Source organism: Atta colombica, unplaced genomic scaffold (assembly GCF_001594045.1).
Source record: "Atta colombica isolate Treedump-2 unplaced genomic scaffold, Acol1.0 scaffold274, whole genome shotgun sequence".
NCBI lineage: Eukaryota > Metazoa > Arthropoda > Insecta > Hymenoptera > Formicidae > Atta > Atta colombica.
The window spans coordinates 1,307,961-1,335,100 of record NW_017259375.1 but is presented as its reverse complement, the minus strand read 5'-3'; the positions used below and the strand labels follow the sequence as shown (position 1 = coordinate 1,335,100).

The 27,140-nt window shown below is 36.0% G+C and overlaps 1 protein-coding gene across 1 annotated transcript in view; it reads right to left on the bottom strand.

The window, feature by feature from the left end:
• LOC108689638 (putative transcription factor SOX-14) overlaps positions 1 to 21,512 on the bottom strand; it is a 24,279-nt gene extending 2,767 nt beyond the window's left edge. Inside the window, 1 exon segment of the mRNA XM_018196495.1 lies at positions 20,595 to 21,512. Within this exon segment, the coding sequence (XP_018051984.1) occupies positions 20,595 to 20,705 (111 nt within the window). The 5' untranslated portion in view covers positions 20,706 to 21,512.
• Between the last annotated feature and the right edge of the window lie 5,628 nt (positions 21,513 to 27,140).

The window sequence follows — 27,140 nt, the reverse complement described above, 5'->3', positions numbered from 1 at the left end:
GTGTGTGTGTGTGTGTGTGTGTGTGTGTGTGTGTGTGTGTGTGTGTGTGTGTGTGTGTGTGTGTGTGTGTGTGTGTGTGTGTGTGTGTGTGGAAAAAAAGGCGAATGTACAGAACGAAGGTAAAACGAAGTGAGAGAGACACGACACCCGTAATAAAGCGAGCGGCTGCTCCCGTTTCGGCATAATTTCCGACATTACGCTACAAAGAAACAGACGCGACACGGAAAGGCTCCTCGTCGCTCCTTGTCACGGAATCGAGGCCCTGAGGTTCGGCCGTGCGTGCATGCGTGCACATGCACATGCGTGCGTGCCTGCGTATCGACACGTTATTCACAATTAGCCCGCAGCTGACGGAAGCGGGTGACCAAGGCCGAGTCCGAGAGACACACTCGCATCTCAACTCGCTACATGGTGGTGGCCTTCACGAGAACTTGACGGAGAGGCAAGCGATCGCGTGCGTGTACACCGCTCCGGGCTATATGCGCGTCGTCGTTCGCCGTGTGTACATATGCACGCGCGCGCGCGCACACGCAAACCACGCATACGAGCTCGATAGCTCCTGCGTGACAAACCGCATAAAGACCGTATCACGCTAATCGCTCACCGAATGCTCTCCGGTTCGCAATTGCGCCGCGTGCGCAGATTGGAAGAGCGAATTAAGCTTCGAAATCTCGATTCGTGGCAATTCCGATCTCGATTCTCGCCCGTTGCGTTGTCACACATACAATGATTTCATCTGCGTTTAATTTTTTGACATAAATTTTTTACGTAGAATTGTAATACGACTTTAAGGAGGATATGTCAAAGATTTTTTTATTTGTAAGAATATACTGCGAAAAGCATCGAACTAATATAATTCTTATTCTTGACATTTTTATTAGTATAATAAATAATATTAGTTAACAAATTTAGTTAAAGATCTCAAAAGAATCTACACGAAAAGAACGGTTTTGTTTATAAATATTTAAAAATTTAGTTGGATACAGATCTAGAAACAATTTTATTTGGACCATCAAAATAATTATTTCGGACGCTCAAATTGATTGTTAGAATGTTAAAACTTTTTGCAGCAACGTCATCAACAGCGTTTAAGCAATGTATATAATTAATTTTATATAATCCTACTAAATTATTTCTAGATCTCTATATAGAAAAAATGGTTTTGCTGACGTATCTAAAAATTTAGATAGATAATTTTAAAATTAGAAATTTAAAAATAATTTTATTTTAGCTATTAATTAAAATAATTATATAAAATTCAAATTTTGCTAAAATGTTAAAACTTGTACTTTGCAGCACTGCTTAACATATTTGAAATTCCTATATAATTATTTTATAATTCAATAAAATTACTTTTAGATCTGTATCTTGCTAAATATTTAAGTACTTTAACAAAATCGTTCTTTCCGTATAGCTAAATTTTTACTGCATTATACTTCAGTAAAACGTTTTTCAGTAAAGCGTTTTTTCCTTGTAATTAAATATTATTATTATTTCTATTTCATTAAAGAGAATGAGGAAGCAAATCAGGAAAAGAAAACAAGAAGTACTTATGTTAATATTTTTCAACTGTTTAAAATTCTATTCTTAGATTTAAGATCTATTTTTAGATTAGATAATTTCATATCCATCACTGTTAGTTGAACAAGCAATTAAACTAATTGGAATGTTAGATAATTAGAATAATAGAAATATTTCATCTCCTTCTCATTTCGCGTATAGCTAAATGTTTGAAAAATACTCGACGCAATCGCGTCTCGTTCCATGTTGATTGAAAAACACTGATAGCGAACGCGATCAACATACGGAATGATGAACGGCATCGCTCTTCCGCGATCGTGATCGCCGGCGACGGTAAAGATAGAGATCCATAGATCAAGCGCGATTCGACGTGCGTTATCGCTGGGAAAGGAAGAGGAAGAAGAAAAGCCACGTGTATTGTCCTTTTCGGTCATCGCACACAACACCGACTGGCGAATCACGATTCTCGAGAAAGGAAAAGAGCGAACTCTCGTCGAGGGTCTGGTCGTGCGTAATAAGGCACAAACAGCCAGTGAGGTCCCTCGAACTCAAGGATTGCTCGTTGCTGACGCACAAACAACGAACGACAGACCGCTCTTGTAAATCACCTCGCCGCTTCCTAGTCGCGTGGCCGTGAAACACGGAATCGTCATTTGTACCGCGAAACGTGAGAAAGTTTCAAATGGATATCAGGCCATAAATATACCTCGCTGCTGTTTCATGGCCGACTCGGACGATTTCCGTCGCACTGGCGCTTCTCCGGATGCAGCTTTTAGTAACAGACATTTAGGTACATACGATGATACTTTCCGATGGAATAAGAAAGAACTTTCTAAAAACACTGAGACAGTTTAACTCCTGACATGTAAATTGTGACAGAATTGGAGATCTTTGCGATTTAAAAATTTTAATTGTTTACTCTAGAGGCTTTAAAATTTGTGATTTTATTATTTACTCTCTAAAAATGAATCAGTGACTTTAGTGTTACATTTGTAATAAACTGATGTAATCAGCAAATATTTACTATTTTTTAGTAATAATACACTGATCCATTTTTAGAGACCGTAAAATTTTATACAGATTTTAGAAATATTCTAAAAAAAGATTTTGTTGCACTCAGAGAAATGTTTTGTATGACATGTGACTTAAAAAAATTTTCTTACCTTTTAATTTAAAAAGTTTATCGTTAATCAAAATTTTGTAATTAAAAAATAAGAAAGTTTTTGAAAATTAAATAGGTTAAAAATTTTGTTGTTCTAATAAAAATTTAATTATTCTAATCAAATTTTGGTTAAAACAGCAAAATTTTTAAGTTAAAAAAATAAGAAAATTTTTTTGTCACATATCATAAAAGTTTCTCGTGATGTAAAATATCTAGAAATTTAGCTAAATATAAATATGAAAATAACTTACTGAATCATCAAAATAATTACGTGAAAACGTGAAAATCTCAAGCATGATGAGTAATGCTGCCAAAAATTTTGACATTCTTAGTAATTAATTCGAGCGTACTATGTAATTATTTTGATGATCCAAGAAAATTATTTTCAGATCTGCAGTATTCAGGCTCAATTTTTATATTTTAATAAAATCATTCATTCCGCTTATGTAGAAATTTAGAAAGTTTCTAAATGTCTGTATAAAATCATATAACTATGAAACTTTATAATATACCTCCGACTTATATAATGATGTAACACGGATATCTTTGAACGATAAAAATAATATTCATCGCGATGCTTCGTTTACCTCGCTATCGCAATTATCCCAATTGATCGTATAAATATCTAGATGGTAATCTCTAATTGGTTAAATGGCCGATAACTATATGGCTGAACGGATCCGATCGTCTGATCGTCAAGGCTGATTATTTTGGCCCGATGAATTACACGTCGTCATTCGCCGAAATTCAGCTGTGTTTCTCGCGCTCGCGAGATCCGATTTATGTAACACCCGGTAGGGGGACCTGCGGCACGTCTCGCGGGATATCTGGCACAACACGTTGTATATATCGAGACGGCCCCCGATCGTTTTGACGAGCTACACGCTGCAAAAATGAGAGAGATATCGCCGACCAGGCGGCGCGCGATCGGCGTAATGGATTCTCTTCTCTCGAGAGGCCGCAACGACGCCAGGGCCAAACCCCAAGCCTTAATAAAACAAAAAGGAAAGCCTGTGTGCCGCCAAGGTGGAGGTGAAGTCGTTGCGCTGCCCCCCGGGGGCTCCCATACTACCATCACCAGCGGGGCCCGATAAATCATTATCCTCGCCGACCGGCTTTTACCTGCGACCCGTGAAAATCGCACGAACACGAAACCGCCAAATCGAGCGTGACCGTTGCTCGCGAAAGGATCAGCGTCGAAAGTATGGTTTCCGAGGGATGCGATGAGGTGGGTGGGGCCCCCGTGTATATTCGGATGAGGCTTATGTTATGTTAGAGACCCGCCATATGTTCCGCTCGCGCTACAAAAGCGGTGCCATTAGAGCAGATATCTGGTCGCTACGCTGGTATCTCGATAGATCGGAGAAAATAGTTTATGGATGGTTTTTACTAGCCTAAGCTTATATTGCCTGAAGTCTATTGCCTGCATCTTGCGTCTTAAGGACCCGGCGGCGCTCCTTGGAAATGCAATAAAAGCAATATACGCGTATCTGCAGTAAATAGCCGTTTATAGCATTGAAAAAATAATTTCTGTGCACATTTTTCAAGTAACGTATATAACCCTTCATTAGACGCATAAAATGTCCAAGATACTCGCTTTATAGATTCATTAAATGTAAAAACGCTATTTATACATGTCATTATATTTAACGCAAATTGTTTTACAACTTTAAAAAAATTGCATTTATTTTTATCATAAAAGATGTATAGAATATTATATATCATATATCAATTTTTATTTAATTATAAATCATCAGACAATGAAAATTGATATATGATACTGTGGTGTTAGAAACGTCCCATACTTACAAGAATTGTTATATTAATTCTTCCTTTATAATTTAGGTTTTTTTATCCAGCCCAAGTTTTTTACTGTTCTAGACTTTCAAAAAATGAAACATTAAGAATTATTTTTTTCAATATCTTTATTACATTAATATTTTAATTAAAACGTTTATTTAATAAAAATTGAAAGAGCAAAAATGAAGCTGAAATTTGAGAGTGAAATTTCGCTTATATCAAAACAAATAGAAAGTTTAAAGAAATCATGTGTAATGTAGAGCTAATATAACATGAATTACATCTCGAAGTGAAACACGCGTTGCAAAACAGTAAAAAAAAAAATGAATATAGTATCTTTATATATGCAGGTCTTTTTTAAAAGATCGGTCATCGTTAGACTGCGCATGTAATCTTGAGCGAAACTCGAGTATCTTGCAAAATTCTAGCGTGAGTCCCGTGCAGGCTATTTATTGCGGTATCATAACGATATCAGAGGATAAATATATACCGGTTCTTGTGAAAGACTCGTGTGCTCTTTCCCTTCTCGTATCGGCTAATTTCCCAGACCGTCTCGGTCCGCAGACTATTCACGAAAGAGCGAACCTTGGCACATCGTTGATGCGCACAGGAGGCCCAAACACGCGTTACGCAATGCGTAATTATCGAAACACGAATGGTGGAAGGAGGCATCCGGACTTTTAGTCCGAGACACGAAGAAATCGCGCGAATACGAACGCCAAGGGCACCGCATTCTGATCTGCCCGCGATTTGCGTTGCTTATTAGACAGCGGTGTATGTTAATATCAGCTAACACTGTGTTTATTATACTTTCAGATGTCGACGGTCGACGTACCGGGATTTGCGCGGCGGAGATCGCTGGATGTAGGTTACGAAGAGGAGAGCTACGCGTTACCTTGCGTGCCACACCGCGTCGGACTTGCGATTCGATTCGCAATTTATATATATTCAGCGATTAGATCTCCCGTTAGACGCAAATTAGGAGGGTCGGTTGGGTTTTAGCAAGCAAAGGAATTCGAGATCATTTGCCTCGAGAGCTTTTCTTCAAGAATTTGGAAATTTCTCTCGCAGGCTTGATTTAACATTTATACGTGAAAATAATATTTTTCTCAATAATAATTATTTTTAATATTTTGAAAATATTATTCTGCCCATTAAGTTCTTCCCATGTACATTTTCGCAAAAGTTTGAACACGCATCGATAAACATGTCACGATATTTCCGTTTAGCAAAAAAGCTATATAAGTTTTATTTTAATCTATATATAATCTATAAATAATTATCTATAAATAAATATATTTAATTATCTATAATCTATTTTAATAATATCCCTTAACTGATCACGCACAGTTCCGCGGCTGCATCTACTCCGCGTTTTACATTTTACATAACATTTTAAATTAATGTTTGAAACAGCCAATTGACAGAAAACCATAGACACGAGAAATTCTCGACGACGTAAGATTTCAGCGCAGTGGCGAGAAAGACCCGACCCGGTCGATTGCCGGTATACACGAAATCGGTGTGCACATACGTATAACTTACATCGAGGGAAGATCAAGAATCAAACGCGGTAATGTGAGGGAAGGAGGAGAGAGGCGACGCGCGCGGCGTGTGCCCCGAAAGTAATTTCGTGACGCCCGGTCGTTATTTACGAGTGCTTCTCCCGCGCGCGCGAGCGCACGCTCGCCTCTCGGCGATGCATAATTTCGTGGCGTGCAACAAAGTGGCCGGCTGCTGTTTCTGCGGTAAAACAACCGGCTCGCTTCCGTTGCTGCTGGAGCCTACACTCCCCTGTGCCCTCTCTCGCGCTGTTGCTGCCTGCTTCTCCGCCCGCTGAACCTCTGAGCCGATCTGATCGGTGCTCGACGCACGATGGCCGCGTTTTCTTCATGCAGCTGGCCTTGGCCAACCCAACGCTCTGTTCGCTACCGATTGGAACCTCCGTCGTTAACCCTCCTCGCGTATACCAACTCCCCTTGCAACTATCGCCTGCATTTGGAAGCCTGGAAAAATCACCCCTTCCTGCCTTTCTTCGCAGAATAGTTCCGCACCTGCATGCTCACGCGCTCTCGCGTTTGAAAACTACCGCTGTACAAACAGCATTCTTGTAAATTGTTCTGTTTTTATTAAAGCTTGAAAACTGCTGCGAACAGAGTAACTTTTTCCTTAAGGCGAAAATGTGAAAATTTTTATTATGAAAGATAATGGAAAAATTTCTCGCTTTTCACTAAGAGATAAACCGCTGATCATAATTGCACCGATGCTATTGATTAAAACATATTGAGATATATAATGCTAATATATATGTATATAAAACACACACACACACACACACACACACACACACACACACACACGCCAATGCCTATACTGAAAAAAAATGATCGGCTGCTGCAACAAATTAGACAGTAAAATGTGGCATAACATTTTTAATTGGCTCCAGCAGCTAATTTTTGGTTGCAGCAGTCAATTTTTGGTTGCGTTAACCTATCCACAATATCAGCATAGAAAATCAATAGGTCTAGGACAATCAAAAATTGACTGCTACAATCAATTAAAAATGCTATGCCATAATTTGCTGCAACAGTCAATCTTTTTTTCTTCAGTGTACTGATGCCAGTAATGCTCAAGTAATGCCCAGAAATGAAAGTCAAGCGTAATTAATGCAGCGCAAAATAGATTTTTATTTAAAAATATAATATTACAAACAATTTTGGCTGCTTCAATAAAAATATAATACGATATCATTATATATTTTCCTAATCTCCAAGTGAATGCAAAAATCCTAATCAAATGAGTATGTCACACAGATTACAAGGTCATGTGACGTCAATTTGAATAAAAAATATATGAAAATATAATATTGTATTTTTATTGAAAATATGATATTCTTGAAGAGGAGAAAAATGTCTGAAATAAATCTGTACAATGCTCTTTACTTTTCGCCAAACTCGAATTTTTACACAAGTTAACATGTTACTTTTGGACAATTTCAATTGGAATTCGTTGAATTTGTGGTAAACGAAAAATTTGGAAAAGGAAAGATATTGAAAATAATATATTGATCTTTAAAGAATCTGGAAATTAAAAAAAATATAGTACAAGATAAATAATAAGTTTCAAATGTAATTAGTAAGACGCAAAATTGAGTCTATCTTATTTAAAAATACATAACATTTCAGAACATTTTATCTCCACTTCAAACTATCTTCAGTGAAAATACAATATTATATCTTCATATATCTTTTATTCTAATTGACGTCATTTGGCCTTGTAATCTGTGTGACGCACTCATTTGATTAGGATCAATTTTTGCTTTCACTTGGAGATCAGAAAAATATGTAATGATATGGTATCATATTTTTATTGAAGATGCATTAAAAAAGCAATTTTGCTGAAAAATCTAAAAATTTGGATTTCATCAAAATAATGTTTCATAAATCTTAAGCATGGTGAGTAATGATACAATATATTTTTATATTCCAGTAACCAATTTTATCGTCCTATCTAATTATTTTGATCGTTCAGCAAAATTATTTTTCAAATTATTTTTCTGTATCTAGAAGAATCTAACTTTTAGATTCTTCAACAAAATTGCTCTTTCAATGTGATTGAAAGATAAGCCGAAATTGTCTGAAATGTGTATTTTTACTGGAATTGTGTATTTTTAAATAAAAATAAAGTCTATTTTGTTCGCATCGTTCCACTAATCGTTTCCACTAATTAACGCTTTCATTTCCTTCTTATTCTTTTCGCTTGATATTATCTGGAAAAAAACAATTTTGTTGACGTATCTAAAAATGTAGGTAGATAGAGATCTAAAAATAATTTTGTCGGATCATCAAAATAATTGCGTAGAAATTCACACATAATGAGCAAAAAATGCTGCAAAAAAAATGTTTGAACATCCTGTAACATGTAATTATTTTGATAGTCCAATAAAATTATTTTTAGATCTATATCTATCTAAATTTTTAGATACAACATCAATCTTTCTGTATAAAAATAATTCCCTTGGAAAGTTATAACTTACGATACATCAATATTGATATCTCCTAATTTTAAAAGTCAATTAGTAAGGAAAGAAATAATATATAAAAAAGATGATGAATTTAAAAACTAAAATTAATGCTGCGCAACTCTGAAGTGACGTGAATATTTAAACGTTCATCGACCTGATGTTCCATGCGTCACATCCATATCGTTTACAAAACATCGGATGTTACCGCCTGGTAATGCCGCGAAAGGATCACAGCGGCGAACGATTTGGTAAAACCTGATAACGGAGTTCCGAGCCTCTTTCTGTTTTATCTCTGTCTCTCTTCCCTCTTTCTATCGTCGCGACATGTCGACTCCCAGTCACAGTGATTCATCCAGCTTGCATACGATCGTGGTACTTATAAAATACACAACGACGCGTCTGTGCCTGCCAGACCCCTTTTAAGTGCTTTTTAAACATATCGGCTCTCAAAGCGTAGTCACTGTATTTCTAAAATCGTCCTTTTCCAGCCTCGATTCATGAGTGGAATTATTATATGTATTAATTTCTACACGAAATCTGAATTCCTTCGTTATTTTTTGTGCTAATTTCGACACAGAAAGTAGTACAAGATGAGGATTATATTTGAATAAGTTAGCGAGCTTTGTGAAGCCACAAAATGCAAAACAGCGTTAGTCCATTAGCACTAAACTTTCGAGATGATAAAGTTTCCCTCGCATAAATTTGATTTTATTAATGGTATTACGATAATCCTTCTCCACATATAATGTAATATCATTATGTACACCGTGAAAAATATATTAAATTTTAATAAATATATTTCAATAAATTTGAATTTTGAATAGCTAACTTAATATTTAGTGAATATTTATTTACTTGTGATAAATATTTATTGACTAGAAAAATGATAGTTTAATCATATTAATTCTTGTATCAAAAATTTTTTGTACTAAATAAAAATATATTTACATTCAGTAAATATTCAGTTGCTGCTATTTAAACAAACATTTATTAAAATTTAGTACATTTTTTTTCAGTGTAAGCGCATGCGATTTCGAAGCTTTCGGTTTTATTAATATCTCAACATTGTCAATGATAATTTACTAGCAGTTTATTCACGGCTTCTCGCCTCCGCAAAATACGCGCGATTTCGGTGTGAAGAAAAAAATTACTGGCCTCCAGAGAGTTAAAATCAATTCTCTTCATCGGACATTTGATCCGGCAACTGTTCGTCTCGGCGAGCGATCGTACTTTCGTTTGACCTTCGCCAACACAATTTACCGCTATGAATCTGTCAACGCGACCTTGCAATAGACATTAATCTCGTCAGATCGACCGTAGAAAGACCCAGAGAACGTTAAAAGCTTTTTTTTTTGTTCCATCGTCTCCCAGTGACACGCGAATCGTTTTTTTCACACCGTAGAAATCTCGTAACGTCACTGAGGAGGATCACCCAGGAACGTGATTTCCGGGTCGGAATCAATCGCATCGTTGTTTTACCCCATTCGCTTTTTTACGTGATAGCGATAGAGACGACATTGTGCACCCGATACGGCAATGTCATTGAGATTAGATCGATAGATAAAGAGTACAACGATAGGCAAATAACCGATAACGTTGGAAACGTCACTTTATCGCGCACTCTGCTATGGACTTATTCTGCTATTATCATAAAGCTTCGTAAACACAAATATATATTAGGGAAAAAAAATATTAAGGAAAATATCTTATCGTCTGAACGTATTATTACCTCGTAACGATAACACGAATGTCTTAATTTATTTTTCAAAAATAAATTCAGATAAAATTTAAATAACTCTTAAATGTAAATCCAATGATACTTTTTCCCCCAGACATCAATTTACATTGCAAACTAAATTTAAAAGCTGGAACTTAATTTAATTTAATTAACTGGAATTTAATGAGTCTGTTTATTTAACTCGTCTAGTATTGCGTCGTCGAATTAAAAGTGCATTCGAATACCATATGAAATTACACCAACCGTATTCATTTGAAGTCGTAAAATTTCTGATCATTAATTAAAATTGTACAGGTATTTAAAAAATTATATTAATAATTTAATATATTAACATTAAGAATTACCAACAAAAATTATGTTTTAGAATTATTCTTTTTTTGTGATTTAGATATGGTAATTCTAAATTTAATTCCCCATATAATATACGGCTCTGTCCACCGGTGGTGCATAACTGAAAAAAAATGTGTGATTATATTTATAGTTGGTCTCTTAAGCAGGCCGATCTCAGTGCAAGATAGTCCCGCTTTATATTCTCATAACCGTAACAATAACTCGCACCACCCAAGTAGAGAAATCTCAGTTCTTATCAGAATCTCTTACGAGCATGCCGTAACTTCAATCTTTACGGCCGATTTTATGCATACTCGACAAAAGACAACTATTTCTCCCGTTCACCGATGGAGACTACTTTTTCCACTTTCTTCCGTATACGCCTTCTTCCGCGGAATCCGAGCACTTGTGTGATTTCCAGAGAAAGAAGAGGGAGGGGAGGGAGAAGGACTATCGTTTTATCGTTCGTATAAGTAAAGTGCGAAGTAATTACAACGTGACGTGCTCGCGGCTCGTATGCGCTCGCGTAACTTTCAAGGAGCGAAACCAGCGTTCTCATCCCGCCATTTCACTGTCGCTTTTGTAATACCGTTACACCGGTTAGCACGGCATTACGGCATCGTCGATGGTTTCACCGTCGCGGCTAATAATGCCTCAGTAGATAATCCGACGGTTAACGTAATTAATTTTGACATGCATGATAATCTTTTTACCTTTGTAGACCTTTTCCTTTGTAGACCTTTTGGATATGCCTGGAACTTTTTTGAAAAGGAATTTTGAAAAAAATCTTTAGTTTTCTCTAATTACAAAATATAAATTTTATTTTAATTTGTAAAATATAAATTTTTGTTTCTTTAACATTGAATCAAATAAAAATATTATAAATACAAAAATACCGCATATACAAAGTGTTCCGTAAAGTTCATAATAACGCTTAAAGATAAATTTCTTTTAATCATTCTAGGACGAAAATCTTTATACCAAAATGTCGAAGTTGTAATAAGTTTTTTAATTATAAAAATTAAAAATTTGCGAATTATACCGCCTAAAATTTGCACGTTCAGGTGTGCTACAACGCAAAGTGCTAAAAGCAAAAGCTAATTATCTCTTGTTAACATAAGATTACATATGCGAAGATAAAATTACTGATATTTTTCATGTTAAAAAACATTTTTTTCGATATTTTTGATATTAGGATTTTCTTTTTAAAATGATTTCGAGAATTTTTCCTTGTTATATGGTCTTTACGGGATACCCTTTATACGTATTTATTCTTATTTATTTTTTATGTTATTTTATTCATTGCGTATCAGTCTACATTACAAATGGGAGTGGAAAAAAAAGCACTAAAGTAAGAAAAAAACGCATACAAATACGCAATTGGAGAGGTATCAGCAAAACTGCTACTACAATGCCCATGTAAAAGGCGAAAAATGGATTGCATATGCAATAAGCGACTATATATTTACACAGAGAAAAGATTAATAAAAATATTAGCCATAAATATGATTAATTCATATTATATAGCCACTACCATACTGTTATTAATATTGCAATGCAACTATACGATTATAGATAACTCAACATTCTTAATGGTAACATATCTAAGATATCAGAGATATCTTAGATTGAGATTCTCAATTTTTTCTAATTTATATAAATTGTATTTTATAACAATAGCGTAGTCGTAACCGTATTACTTGTACGTATACAGTATTAATTCCATTATGTACAGGTACAATTACTAGTATAGCTACAATAGACTTACATATATATTTACGTACATAATATTTTACTCATTTAAAAAGATACTTTTGCAGGCATAAACATATTTTAATTTATCAGTAATTATTTGAGGAACTTAATAGAGCTATGCAATCATACTGGAATTTATAATGTGTTTTACCATATCTACTTGGAAATAATCGTATAATTGCATTTGACATATCGACCTATTAATGATATTTATTGAGATCGCTGTTATATATAAAAAATATAGTTCTATTATGAATTAACTACATTCGTATAATTATCAATCCCTTATGCTTTCACTCGTACATATGATACATAATGTACATAAGAATATACATAAATAATAATAATAATAATAAATATACAGAGTAGACCCCATTACATCTTAGACATTTTGTAGAAGCTTAAATAGAGATTTCAATTTTACAAAAACAAAAACATATAATCCTAAAGAGGATGCTAAAGAAAATCTTGTAATTCGATTTCGCTTCTAGTTCCAGTACTGTGATGACTGTTGATCTTTATTTTTCTATATTATTTCCTTCTAAAAATAAAAAAAAAATTAAAAAAATTTAATAATTTCATAAATTGTTTTAAGTAATATTTCCATGCATATATTTTGCGTGCAACATGCTTTTGCATTACTGAGAAAATATTGTGTGCGCGAACTGCCGTTGAACAGAGTTAGGACTGACTATTATTTAATCTCGAAAATAGCGCGGAGTAACAGATAAATTTTATAAATCTAGATTATACATTGGAGACTGTTTTAATCCCATCCACTAATTTTACTACTATTATTACTACTATTACTATTACTACTAATACCGTCTCTATAGAAATTTAACTTAGTACTTTCAAATTAATACTTCTCATTTAATAATACAAAAGTAGTGATTGATTATCTTTTGAGTACTTATAGCACTGTTATTAACAATCTACTTCAATACTCAAAATATAATTAATCATTACTTTCCAGTATTAAATTTTTACAAGAAAATATAAAGAAACACATGTTTCGTCTAACATTCCAATCATACAATGTCAATAGTCAAACAATATATTTAATTACCACTCAAATCTCATACTTTCTACATTTGTTTAGAACCACAAAATATACAGTTGGCTTTAATTGCACAGCAGGAAAATTGCGTTCGATATTCCGACGTGACGCGAGGATCAGAGACACGATTGACGCTAAACGTGACAAGGCGCGCCGTTCTCAATAATCATTTTCGTAAATAGAATAATCATGCAAGCGCGAAATGTCACGTTCACGCGTACGCGTGCGGGGAAAGTGGCAATGATTTGCGTTTTGCTTACGCACCAATACGTGAATACATAGTAGGGGCCGACCCCCGACAGTCGATCTACCATCCGGCATTACTGGTAATTGTACTCGTCCCACGATGAAAACGCGAGACCTTTTTTCCAACCGCGTTCGCGCCGGATGCGCTTCCCAGAACATCCGACTTATCCCCCGCGCCGTCGCGTTATCACGCGAGCTTTCCATGAAAGCGAGCCGATCCCCGTATCCGCTCATTGCTTTTTACTCCCGATAGCAGAACCCTTCTCTCCGTAACCGCGAGATCGATGGAAGTCTGGTCTCTCGATTAAAATTCCGCGCTATGCCTGTTCATGTCGTCGCAATGGGAACGGATGGTATCCGAAGAAACGCGTTATCTCGTCACCGCGCATTTACCGTGATTATTTTCAATCGCTTACAGGTTGCAATATCTTTTTAGATGAGCCAATAGATACGGATGTAAAGAAAATAAATGCACAAGTAGTCCAAAGTCCAATTACAAAGAAGCAAATGTGATATAATCAATAAGAGCTGACACTAGATGTTTATGTGTGCATTTTATTAATCATTCGTAGACACATTATTATATTTTTATTAGGCATTCTAGATCTTTTTTTTTTCAGTTTAAATTTTTTTATTTAAATTATTTTCAAGTTTTCAAAAAATCTAGAAAAAAATTCAGGATTATTTTTCAACATATCTGCTATGTTGCCAAATTGTTATTTAACTCAATTTTTTTTTTAAATCTTTATTTAATAAAAATTGGAAATTTATGCCAAGAAATTTGAGAATAAAATCTCGCCTGGTAAAAAAAGACTTATGCATACGAAGGATTAAATATCAAAAATAATTCTAATAAAAAACGTAAATGCGCACATATGACACACTTATCGGAGCTGATTGGCATTTATTTTTTATGATTTGTATTCTTCGGAGTTTTTCATATAAATACTTTTCTTGTCAAAATGCAATGTCAATACAGAAAATCAATTATTTTTTAACGGATAACTCGAAATTCGACTTGTCTGCGTCGCGAGAATTACGTTCAATGTCGATAGCAAAAGACAAGAGGCAGGCCACGTATTTAACGGTAAATGCGCGGCATAAATCTAACGAAACTCACGTCACGCGAATGCCGGCAGCACACGTTCGAAATCGTCGTTAACGTCGGTGTGCGCTTGTCTCTATTAGAAAGGCTCGCGTATACGTCAAGGCTACAGGTAATCGGGATAATTTGATGGGATTGTACCTATCAGGAAAGAAGGAGGTGGACGGACGAGAGGAGGAGTGAAGGAGGGAGAGACGGAGGAGGCCAGAGAGGCCGAGAGCAGTCAAAGAGAAGTTCAGAGGGCCAATTTACCGGACGAGATTAAGCCCGCGAGAAAAAGAAATTGGAATCGAGACGAAAATTACGGATCCCACGTTCCCTGCCGAGTCCTTTTTTCGTCCTTCCCATGCGCCGCGCCCTAACCCTCACGTGCGATTTATTTCCGAAGCGACGTAAATCAAAACGTCGAAAAATGCGTATGGCAATATCGGTCCGTCGGACGTGATCGCCATTCGCCGTGTTAAGGGAATAAAATTCGAAATCGAACGATATTGCAACTGAGAGACTCTTATGAACGAAAATTAGTTTCACTTCAGATACGTAGGGAGAAATCTATAGACGTTGCTCAAGTTTCGAGATTAAGTTAATGCTTAAAATGTCATAAACCAATCAGAGAGCCGTGTTAGCATCTTAAAGTTTTATTGCTTCAAATGGTTGAAATTACGTACGAACTATAATATCGTCCTTAATAAATATTATGTATAATACGAGGTATCAAGTGTTTTTATTAGTCTTAATTTTAAACAATAATATTAGATAATTCAAAACGCTATATAAATAAATCAAATAAGTGATAAATTAATGATAAATCCAATTAAAATAAATTAAATAAATCAGGTTAGTGATAAATGAAATAAAGGAGAATCAATACGGTCGACGTTGAATCTTGAGTAATATTAATAATAATATTTTTATACATAAATTCTAAATACATCTTTTATTTTATAAATCGCGTGTCGGACTTGAAACAATCATAACTGTAATTGAAATAATAAAGGGCGAATGAGAGTACAAAATTCTGCACAATAATTCGTGCGCTAAAAATTATTGTATGCTATATTTATTTCTTTTTATATTAACTAACAAGACCGCTCGTATTAATTAATGTAAGGAAGAATAAATATAATATAATTTTTAACGCATGAATTATCGTGTTGAATTTTACTCTCACTTGCTCTTATTAAATAGATACTTGTTGGTCAAATCTCCAGAGTTTAATTTTTATTATTTTTTATAAAATAATAATGTACAATTAAATTGTGTGATAGTCGATTTAATAATGATGCTACTAGCATCTTAAAACACTGTAAAGAATTTATTGCGAAGAATATCTCATCCATGATCTCTATTTTAATTTTAGCAAAAGATTAATGGCAGACAAATTATACGATTAATAAAACATCAACATTTCAAGATTCATCTTAAATATTCTGCGTTCGATATTCTCTTTCTCATTCCCTCTTGTCGTCGCGCATTCCAGACAAATATCATGACGCACTTGTTGCGATTTCACGCAAATATCGCAAGGCGGATGTAACGAAGATTTGATAACACTCAGTGCGACGTTACAGCATGTCAAGGGAGATTAAGATAGCTAATGCAATTACGATGCAACACGGACGGATCAGATAGAAAAAGGAAAGATATATTTGTTTCGGATGTAGATAAAACAGCGATTATCTTGAATCATTCTCACATCTTTTTCTATATTACTAAGCTCAATATTAATCTCCCAAGTAAATAATATGATCTCTCCATTTACGTTAAGCGGATGTGAAGTAACGAGATTGATCTTTCACGGTAAAACATTTCAGCAATATTAATTTCAAAATGCGTAACGCATCGTAATTATATGGGAAAGAGATACGATTTAAATCCGCATTTCTCGGCATGCAGGAGTTAAGTAATAGGACCTCCAACGATCCGCGAAGCTGCGGATATTGTGTGGAACACATGATCGTATTCCCGATTCATGCTTACAGAGTACGATCGATCGGTCGAAATGGACGATCATGGTGCAACCGTCGAATTACAGGCTCTCGAACAGAACGAGCGCAGTGGCTGGAGTCGTGCGTGCGAAATCAAAAATCACGACGATGACGCGATCGATCGATTATTCCGCGCCGCGAACCGATACTCGTACCATGCCCGCGCGTACCGGGGAATGTTATTTCCCCGGAGCGATACAAAATACATAACCGCGCGAAGGACTACCTGGTCGGACCGAACTCTAGAATTAGAGACCTGAGTCATTAAAGTCCCGAAGGATAATTGACCGGTCTCGAAAGGAGATTTGAGACCGGAGGATTTGAGACCTACTCAGAAAAATGTCGGTGTATCGGCCAGAACTCCAAGTAAATTACGCGTACGAGGGAGGAATATCCGGTCCGTGTATCGAAGCTCGGAAAGCAGAACTTGAGATCTGGAAATATCTATGAATTTTCACGCGAGCCATATGGCACCCTGTTCGTTTCGTCGCCCACGAGGAAAGGCGACGACGCATAAGTACACGCACGCCGGAAACGCATGGGTTTAAAAGCGAGGATGGTGTTTCATCGCCGCCTGCATGGGTTCGCAGCAGGCATACTCTAAATTGTGCCTTAAGGATTTTTCTTTCATGTTTTTTCGATCCATCTCGCCCGAGACCCCGAGACCTTTCGAGGAAAAACTTCCCCTTCGAAAAGGATTAAGTTAATCCGATCACTATTTCTCGACAAAAAGAGATTAAAAGTCCACTTTCTGATTTACGTCGTGTTCATCTCTTGTATTCAATTTTTAATGCCTGACAACATTTATATCATTACTGCGAATTCCTAATATTTTAAGTTCTGACCGAATTTGATTTTAAAGGCACAGCCGATATTTTATTGTGAATTTTTATAGACAAATTCAAATTTGTTAAAAAAAAAAAGTAAAATACAATTTGAGTTTTATGGTAGTAAAAATTTATTGTTGAAGCTTTCGTAAGTATGCATGACAACATTTACACGATTACGAATTTCAGATATTCTTAATTCTCGACCGAATTTGACTTTAAAAGTACAGCCAATATTTTGATTGTGAATTTTTATAGATAAATTTAAATTTGTTTTAAAAAAAGTAAAATACAATTCGACTTCTATGATAGTAAAAATTCATTCTTAAAGAGATATTGCTGGCGAAAGATGGAAAATATAGTGAAGATTAATATTGTATATCAAATGTCTCCTCCTCTTTCAATAGCAAAAGGATAGGAGTATAAATACACTTCTATATTTAGAAAACGACCGATTTCTTTCGGTCAAAGACACTGCCGCGAAAAGACAATCGATACATAAGCACGGAAAAATAACATTGTTCATGACATCTCGAGGAGGACGGGCCTCGCAAACAAACATCGGTTGATGATATTTTACGTTTCGTTCAACAAGTTATCTTAATGTACTATCGCATTCCATCAAAGAGGTTTTTTCGACGAATCGAATATTACATCGAGTCATTAGGCGGTATATTGAGCTGATCGGCTTTGCTTTTACGGTTGTTCCACTTTAAAATAACATCTACCTACCTCATTTCTCTGCACAATCAGACATTTCTATCATCTTTCCGATATAGATTACAGACATCAAAATCAGACAAATTATTTCGTTGATTGAGCGTTTTATTACGTCACATAAACAATTATCATACGAAGAATAGAAATTAATCTTGACACAAGTGAACTTTCGTTGCTAATAGAACAGCTTAATGAATATCTAATAGACATTATGAAAGGACACTTTCAATTAGACGAAAAAAACGAGCGAAAATCGTTTGCTATACAATTTCGTGCGTACAGTGTTTCGAAAAATTGTCGCACTCCAACTTCTAACCGTGTAACTAACGCGATCGTGCGTCGTAAATTCATGAAAGTCGCATCGATGAATACGAATGAGAATACGCCGTGAAGCAATAAATTTCGTTAATACTAGAGATTTATATACTTCGCCACGTGCACCGATAAAAATGTAGTTTACAGCCCACTTTGAACGACGCGCGCGCACGTTCTTTCGAAGTTATTAACGATATCGCGAGCGTCGTTTTGCGCTATTTTCGCCAGTTGAACTTGATTCCGCGGGGAAAGCTCGTTCTTGGGACATTAATCCGGCTTAAGGAGGACCCAATGCATCGAAATGCAGCCATGCAGCAATATTTGGCAGCAAATCTGTGACGAGACTAAACAGCGCTTTCGAAAATTTTTACCTGCGCCGCTTTCAAAATAAACAGCTTGACCCTCGTCACGTGGAGTCCATTGGTATATCTCGTCGAATGTATGCAGTCTTTCTTCTCTTTGATTATCGCGTATTATTAAAAGGTTCCTTCGGGAAAGAAAGGAAATCGCAGGTAAGTACGACCGAAATTCAACCTGAATTTTTATTTCGCCAAATAAAATTCTATTAAATCCAAGCCAGACCCTGTCTACCTTCTGAAGATCAATTTAACGACCAGTTTGCAGTGCAAAACGACGTTCGTAACTATAGTATACTACGTCGTATTCGAATACAGAACGATTTTCTGTCTAATGCGAAGCGATTTTTGTTTCGGCGTTTGAGAACGATGTGAGATGTAACTATTGTGATGTCAGTCTTACAATGTGTCATGTATCGTGAATATTTTGCCGAATATCGACGATGCGTTTTATATGCGGTATATGCTAATAATAAGATATCTCTCTCAATGAAAATTTGTTCGCTTTTCACGCGAGTTTCTGTGACAGCTGAAGGCCCGATTTTCCATTTTGTGACTGATATAAAAATTATATTTTTCTAGTTACATTAAATAACACTACGAAGAACATTACTAAATCTTAGTATACATTTCTTTAAATAATACTAATTAAACATTTACTTCTAGTAAACATTTACTTAGAACTATTTGAACAAATACTTTTTAAAATTTGATATTTTTTTCAGAGTGTGATTAATCACTAAATTGATGGTTACTTTTAAAGTTATCACTATAAAACTAACAGTCTAGTGATTAATCATAGTTAGAAAAACACAATTTTTATACCATCAGGTTAAGTGAACAAGTCTAACCACAAGTTAATCAGATAATGAAAAACCGGGACTCAGATATAATAATTACAATCCGAAAAAAATATGTTAAGACCCTCGAGAACTAATATTGTAAAAATAAAGGATTTTGTAAAAAGTAAAAATAAATGTCAAAAAATGATAGAATTAATCCTTGACAAAATATTTTTTTTCTCAAATAGACATTAGTCAAAAAAGATTTTCCGAAAGCTGACTTTTTATAGCATGCTCCCTCTAATTTACAGAAAAATTACAATTCTCCAAAAATTGATTTTTTTTAGCAAGTTTAATAGTTAAATAAGTTGACATACTAGCAAGTTTTAAGATTCCCTGAGAACTTCGACTTTCTAATGTGCTCTCAAATTTCCAAATAAATTAAAATTATATGAGGACTAACTTTTTTAGTATATTCCCTCAAATTTTCAAGCAAGTTTCAGATTCCGTAAGAGTACACTTTTCTAGCATGCTCCCTCAAATTTCCAAGATAAGTTAAATTCTTTAGATGCAAATTTTAAATATAAAAAGAGTTTATAAAAAAAGTTTCTTTTCATTGAACTTCTTAATTTTTGCTCACTTTATGAGATATTTATGGATGAAAAAATAATTATTCAAATATCTCAAAAAGTAAATTTAGGAAAACCCTAAGTAACGGCCGCTCATAAGATAAGAGTAAAATCGTCGCGAGAAAAATTTCCGCTTGAAATTTTTCCGGATCTCCCGCGATGAGAATTTTATGAAAAAAAATATCCCTCAAGTGCTTTCCTCGTGCTATGGAATAATGCCGATTCTAATTACTTACCCTCGTGGCATCCGAGTACGGCGTGGGAGAATTCTCATTCACGAGATACGATCCGAACTTGATGGACACCTCCGACGAACTCGAGGGGCTCTCTTGCTGCGTTGGCAGCATTTTCGGGCTGCTTCCGAAATAATTTCACGAAAAAACTCCACTTCACTTCAATTGAACAACGACGTCAAGTCGGCGACTCGCATCACAATTCCGCGCGCTTCGACAGCGAAGTGTGACTCGAGGATTATTTTCTCGTCGTTCACTCTCGCAATCGATCGCACTCGTCGCGAACGATCTACCCTCTATCGGGTTCTCTCACTCAAATTCGACGCACCTTCGCGTGGAGACAAATCCAACGATCTCGTCGTGCGAAACGTTTTCCAAACACAATCCAAAAAAAAGAATGCTTCGCAAGGAGGAATTCAAGACATGCGTGTTCAAAGAATTTAGCGTCTGTCGCGTTTATCGAGCGTTAATCGGCGAGGCGAAAAATTACGAAAGAACGTAAACACGTAATTTCCTCTTTCGTGAACGCGACTCGACTGTGGATGATGGACCGTGGCGCGGATCCAACGCGTCGGGTTATCCCTCGATTGGCACACCTCCTCCACCTTCTGCTACTTGCAGTTGATCTGTGCGCGAGACGCAACGATTCCTACGGTGTCGCACGTATTTATTTTGTATATCCACGTGCTCGCCGAGAGAGCAGCCGATAAAGGCGCGCGTTTAACCGCTATCCTTCCGTCGTCTGAGTGGATTCTCCTCCTTTCTCTCCTCTCGTCCTCTCGATATTCGGGATATTGACAACGTGCACGCGCGTTTCCAAGACTCTTAAGACGTTTTATGATCCTCTCACACAGTCGCTCGTCGATCACGAACTGACATCCTCGCCCGCTCCGAAGAGAAACGTTTCGATGCTCGTTTCACGAGCGCTCATGAGCTACTGACTGTATGATCGGCTACTCGTGCTATACCTCCAGCGCTCAGCTGTGAGTATCCCTACTCTCGGGTCGCAGTTACATCGCGCCGACCAATCCGCATCCGGCAATCCCTCCCCCGCCTGTCCCTCTTCGTCCACTGCATCACGACCAGCGTTCGCACTCACTCCGCCGCGCTACGTCGAGCTGCGCGCACGCATACGCACGAGTTGCGTCGCTTGCTTGCCTATATCCTTAAACTCTATCGCTAATCAGCCACTGTCAGTGTCAAACACGGTCGTAGCTTCTCGCCCTGTCACGCGCTGCGCCGTCATTTCTTTTTTTCTCATTGATCCTCGAGGTTTTAACGGGAGAATTACGGTCATCATTTTACAGGAGAGAGATTGGTAGCGGATGATGGATATAATTATATTAAATAATTACAGCTTAATTAAATACAACTCAATTTTTATTCGCATTTTGTATACAATATGATTGCAATATAATCATATTTAATATAATTATATTATATAATTATATTAAATGGGGATTGTATTGCAGTCTTACTGCGTAAAAAATGTAAATAAGAATGAAGTTGTTAAATCACCGAGATTGAATCTAATCGAGAACTATTCTCGAATTGAAATGAAGATTCAAGTTCGGGTGTTTGTATAAACAGCAGTGAGTCGGGAGTCGTCGAATAAAAAATAAAATCCAGACCCTCTTTAGTTTAGTTTATAAAGCTCAAACGTTAGATAAGATAAGGCAGGCATTCTCAGGAGGGTTATAGGCACACAGATGAAAGCGAGTTATCTGATAGTCGATGTCCTTGCTCTCCCCGCGATTAGTTTAATCCTGGTGCAACTCGGCGCGACCGCGAATATCGCGTTATACCGGTTTGGATACTCGGACGCCGTGCCTGCGGGGGCGTAAAAACATGCGAAATTAAGAGATTACGATCAGCGCGGCGTGCACTTTCTCATATGACGGGCTTTTGAATGCGTCCTTACGTATGCCAGATAATATATCTTGTGAGAAGGCGTGTGTATATGCCGCGGAGGAGAAATTTGAATCGTAAACCGTTAATTTAACCTCCGCAGAGTTTAAGACGACCTCCGAATAACGTCTTCAACAACACGTTTTTATTTTAATCAATTTTTTTCGAACTTCTATATTTTTATTGTCCCAAGAACTGATTTCTGTGGGACAAATACAAATAAATATATTAAACGTAAAATTTTTCAAGTAAGACTCTTGGCGCAAGGTAGTCAAGTTTGATAATTTCACAGTTCTCAAGATCGCAAGATAAAACTGTCGTTTAAATGCAAAGTAATATACAATTTTTTTTTAACGGGAGGAATTATGCGTCTTCTCTTTTTAAAGAAGATAATTCGACTAGCGGTGTCGAGATATTTATTAAATGAACGTACCCGCTCATTGATCATTGCACGGATTTCTTATCACTATTTACGAGCACATTGTTTACTTTACGTAGCGCGCAGCTGAGTGATCGTGGGACCGTAAAAATGATTTCTTCCTGCTTCGCGTCACGTATTAAAGTGCACGGATACAGCGTTGTAAAGGAAAAAAAATAGTAGTGGTAGACTTTACGCGTAAACAGGTTTAGTGCCAGCCCCGGGTACTCTTGTTTCCTTGAACATAATGTTCGACGCGCCGTGCCTAGGGGAGTTGCATAATAGCACTCGAATCACATTTTCTATTCTCATAGAAATTCTTTGGAGCCACATTAGCCCGACCAAGCGTTTTGCGTGGCCCCATCCGGAGACATTTTTTTTTTCCAGTATCTAATTATTTTACGAGGAAACAGCAATTCTCAAACCATTTCATCGAGACTATTCAAATCACAATACAATAATGATACGTTGAATTATTTGATTGCATACACGTATTTTATTTCAATAGAATGACAATATTTGCCTTATGTTCAGCCAGCTGGACTATTGTAATTTCGTTTCACAAAAAGGATTACACTCCATTCTAATGTTTGTGAATTGCTCAGAGGAAAAATATGTCTAAATTCAATAGGAGTGGAGTAAATATTTTTTCGAAGAGATATTATAGAGACTTTACAGAAAAATTTACAAAAAAATTACTAATAGAAGTATTGATTGCATTAATCCTTCAGAGCTGGATCTGCAAGACTTATTTAATTTATGTTACACTACAAGAAAAATACTTAAAAATTTATTTGAAATATAATATTTTTTTTACGATTAATATGACAAAAATGAAATGTACTTTACAGAAATATAAATTTTATCATAACAGTCAAATTTTTTATAACCAATAAATATCGAAGAAAAGTCACAAATAACATTTGCTTGTAAGTATTTCAATTTTTCTTTCAGTATAATTAAAAGGCACTAATTAATTTTAAGGAGTCAAAATGATATAATTCGTATAAGAAATAATGAATATATAAGTATTTTTTAATAAAAATAATACCGATATAACGTAAAGAAAATTGACATTTTTGACAAAGAAATTTATAATTGAATGATCTAATAGACTCACCATCAGAAGAGTTAATCTCATTCTAATTTATCAAGTTTCATCGAGAGACGCTCACAGATGTTCTATGTCTCATAAATAAAATAGTGAGATACGTTATTCAATTCGGCAGCAAGATCCGTAACGTCAATTTGCGCTTCAATTTCGCGAGAATCGAAATCATTGAAAACCTTTTGAGACTCGATCGATTCCGCAATTTTCATGACAATTACCGCTCTCTTTATAAAGCCGAGATTTTTTTCCGATAAATGCCCCGATCTATAAATGCAATACAGCAGAAGACGTGTGTGCACTCGCCAGTCATTTCGTCTACTATATTTTTAGTAGCCACGCCAACACGAGACGGGATGACTCTCTCGTACACGCGAGCGAGACGGACCGTCCAAATTCTTTATTTTGCGCAAACACGTCAAGAGCGGCGCACGCTGAAAGTCATACAAATATAAACCATATATATTGCCAGCCTAACGAAACTCTTTCGGCGAAAACGGCGGATGCGACGTCTGCTTCTCTGGCCGTCTTTCACGCTTGCGAACCGCGACCGCTTTCGACGAGGAAGCCTTGCGCAACGTGATCAGTCCGTGAACCGGAGTTCCCATGCTATCAAATAAAACCGCATCCTTTCGACGACGTTTCAGAAATGACGATTCTCTCACCTCCAATTCGCCTCGACATGTTCCTTTTTCACGGTCGGAATACGAGATCGGATCTCTTAATTTTTAGCAGAGCGACGAAGTTGTTTATGCGAATACGTCGTTCTCACCTGACTAGAGAGGCCCGTTCTTCTTTTCCTTTTATTTTAGATCACTGTCAAGGTTAACTCTTGAATATAGGTCAGCTCATCAACGAAATAGATCATTTCTGCGAAACAAACGTTTTTATTTTCAAGAACCATCAGGCTTCAAAGAACGCTTTTTTTCTAGAAAAAATTCTTTTAGTTAATCTGTCAGTTTCTTCGAGCTTAAAATAAAATTCTTAGTTAACGTGACAGGTCGAAATCTCTTATCAACGTCAACCGATTTTCGTTCGTTCATTTCTGTTCCAAATTTATCTCTATCTATTATCTCTATTTTAAGAGTTTTCCAAACGAAAATGCCGTTTATATATCTATATCAATAGAAGATAGTCTATAGAGGATCAATAGAGGATCAATACTCTTTCCGCACGTCGGTTTTCCGGAATCGCATGGCAGATAGGTAACGAGACCCAGGACCCGGGATTTTGCCGAGAGAGAGAGAGAGAGAGAGAAGATTGGAGCGATCGAGGAGAATGGCGAGACGTCTAGGATTTGGCGGTGTTCGTATTTCAAGAGGCAACATAAAAGCGATATAGGTCGACAACGAACGGCGGTGGTTCGATCCAAGGTCTCAAACGTTAGGTCCCCGAATTGAGGTAAAGCAAAAAGGAAACGGTCTCACCGAGTTCTCCCTCTCCCTTTTCGCTAACGGAAAAAAGTATCGTCCGGTCCGATGGGTGCGGTCTCGTCGTCGCTTTAACCGGATGCTAACTGCAACTCGAGAATATTAAACGCCGATGTTGGACACCGTGCCGATGTGTTTACGAGAAGTGCACCGCGATACTATTCGTGTTCTATACGTCGCTCTCAGTTCAGTCTCGCCTCCTCATCGCGATAACCATTCATTAGAAAAATCTTCTTATTGTCCGATATCGTTACCGATGTCCTGTGTGCCTCTCAGTGTCAGTCGTATTTTCCACTATTCGTGAAGAACATCTTCATGTTTGTGTACACTGAGAGAAAAGTATTTTTCTCTCTCTTTGATTATATTTACATTTGAGAAAAATTTCTGGTTGAAACTGAACGATTGAAAGATTTTGATCAAATAATCAGAATTCTGATTATATATTTCAACTAGAATTATATTATAGAATTATATATTATATAATTCAACAAGAAAATTTTGATTTGTGCATATTCCAGAATTCCACTTAATGCACCAGAATTCCAATTAATGCAACAAGATTTTTCCAGTGTAATTGCATTCGTGAAATAATTATTATTAAGAACTCCATTTTTATAGTTACTGCTATAATGTATTAATAATCATAATTATATACAGTAAGTTATAAATATGTTTTAAAATTTCGTTAGCGCGTTTCTTGGATGAAAAGAAGGAACAAATTATGAAAGAAAGACACATTAGAAACACACAAATGCTTTATTATTGAAATAATGGATGGACAAATAATTTTGAAATAATACGACGTATCTTGTGTATGTCATGCTTAGACATGTATGGAAAATGATGGTGAATACTTTGATTATCTTTTAGAAACAAAAAGATAATCCATTCGAAACTTTTAAATAAAATCATTTACTGAATTTGTGTTTATTGTTTCGACAACGAAGTATTTACGATTTAATGTTCATAGAAACATTTATTCTTCCTTTTTATTCAGGAATTTGCGCTCACGAAATTTTAAAAGATATTTATGGCTCATTCCGTATTTATAGTTCCATAACCAAACCCAATATATTATCTCCGAAAACAATTATAATTTCATACCATAAAAATAGTTTTGTATTACTAAATTATCAGTTTATTGAATAAATTCTACAACAAATTAATATCGACGTGATAACCAACGATTTAATTGATTATATATTAACAAATAGTTTTTGTGTCAGTTCTTTAACGTCATTTTCTTGGAAATCTGCCTTCGAATTTGTTTGTTTTAAAATGTAACGACTGATGTTGCCGGAAGGGTTTTAATCTCTTGATAATCTCAGAATAAGAATTTATGTCAAGATGTATGATATAGAACTTCAAGATATACGATAGTAATGCACTTGAATGTTTAGAACATTATATGTAGAATGTCAAGAATGTTACACTTTCTCAGATTATTTTGTTGAAACAACTTGAAACTTCAAGCAAACAAGCTTCTATCACTCTGTCTTCAGATTAAAGCGTTTATGTGGAAAATATATACAATATATGTATCTTCCTTTCGATTCTTTCAAACTCTCGTGTAATTTTGATCGCTTGCAGTATATCAGGAAACATAATTCACTCTCGAGAGATACACTCTCGCAGACATGATCAAGATTTTTCGCTGACCCTGTTTAGCGCAATCCTAATCATTC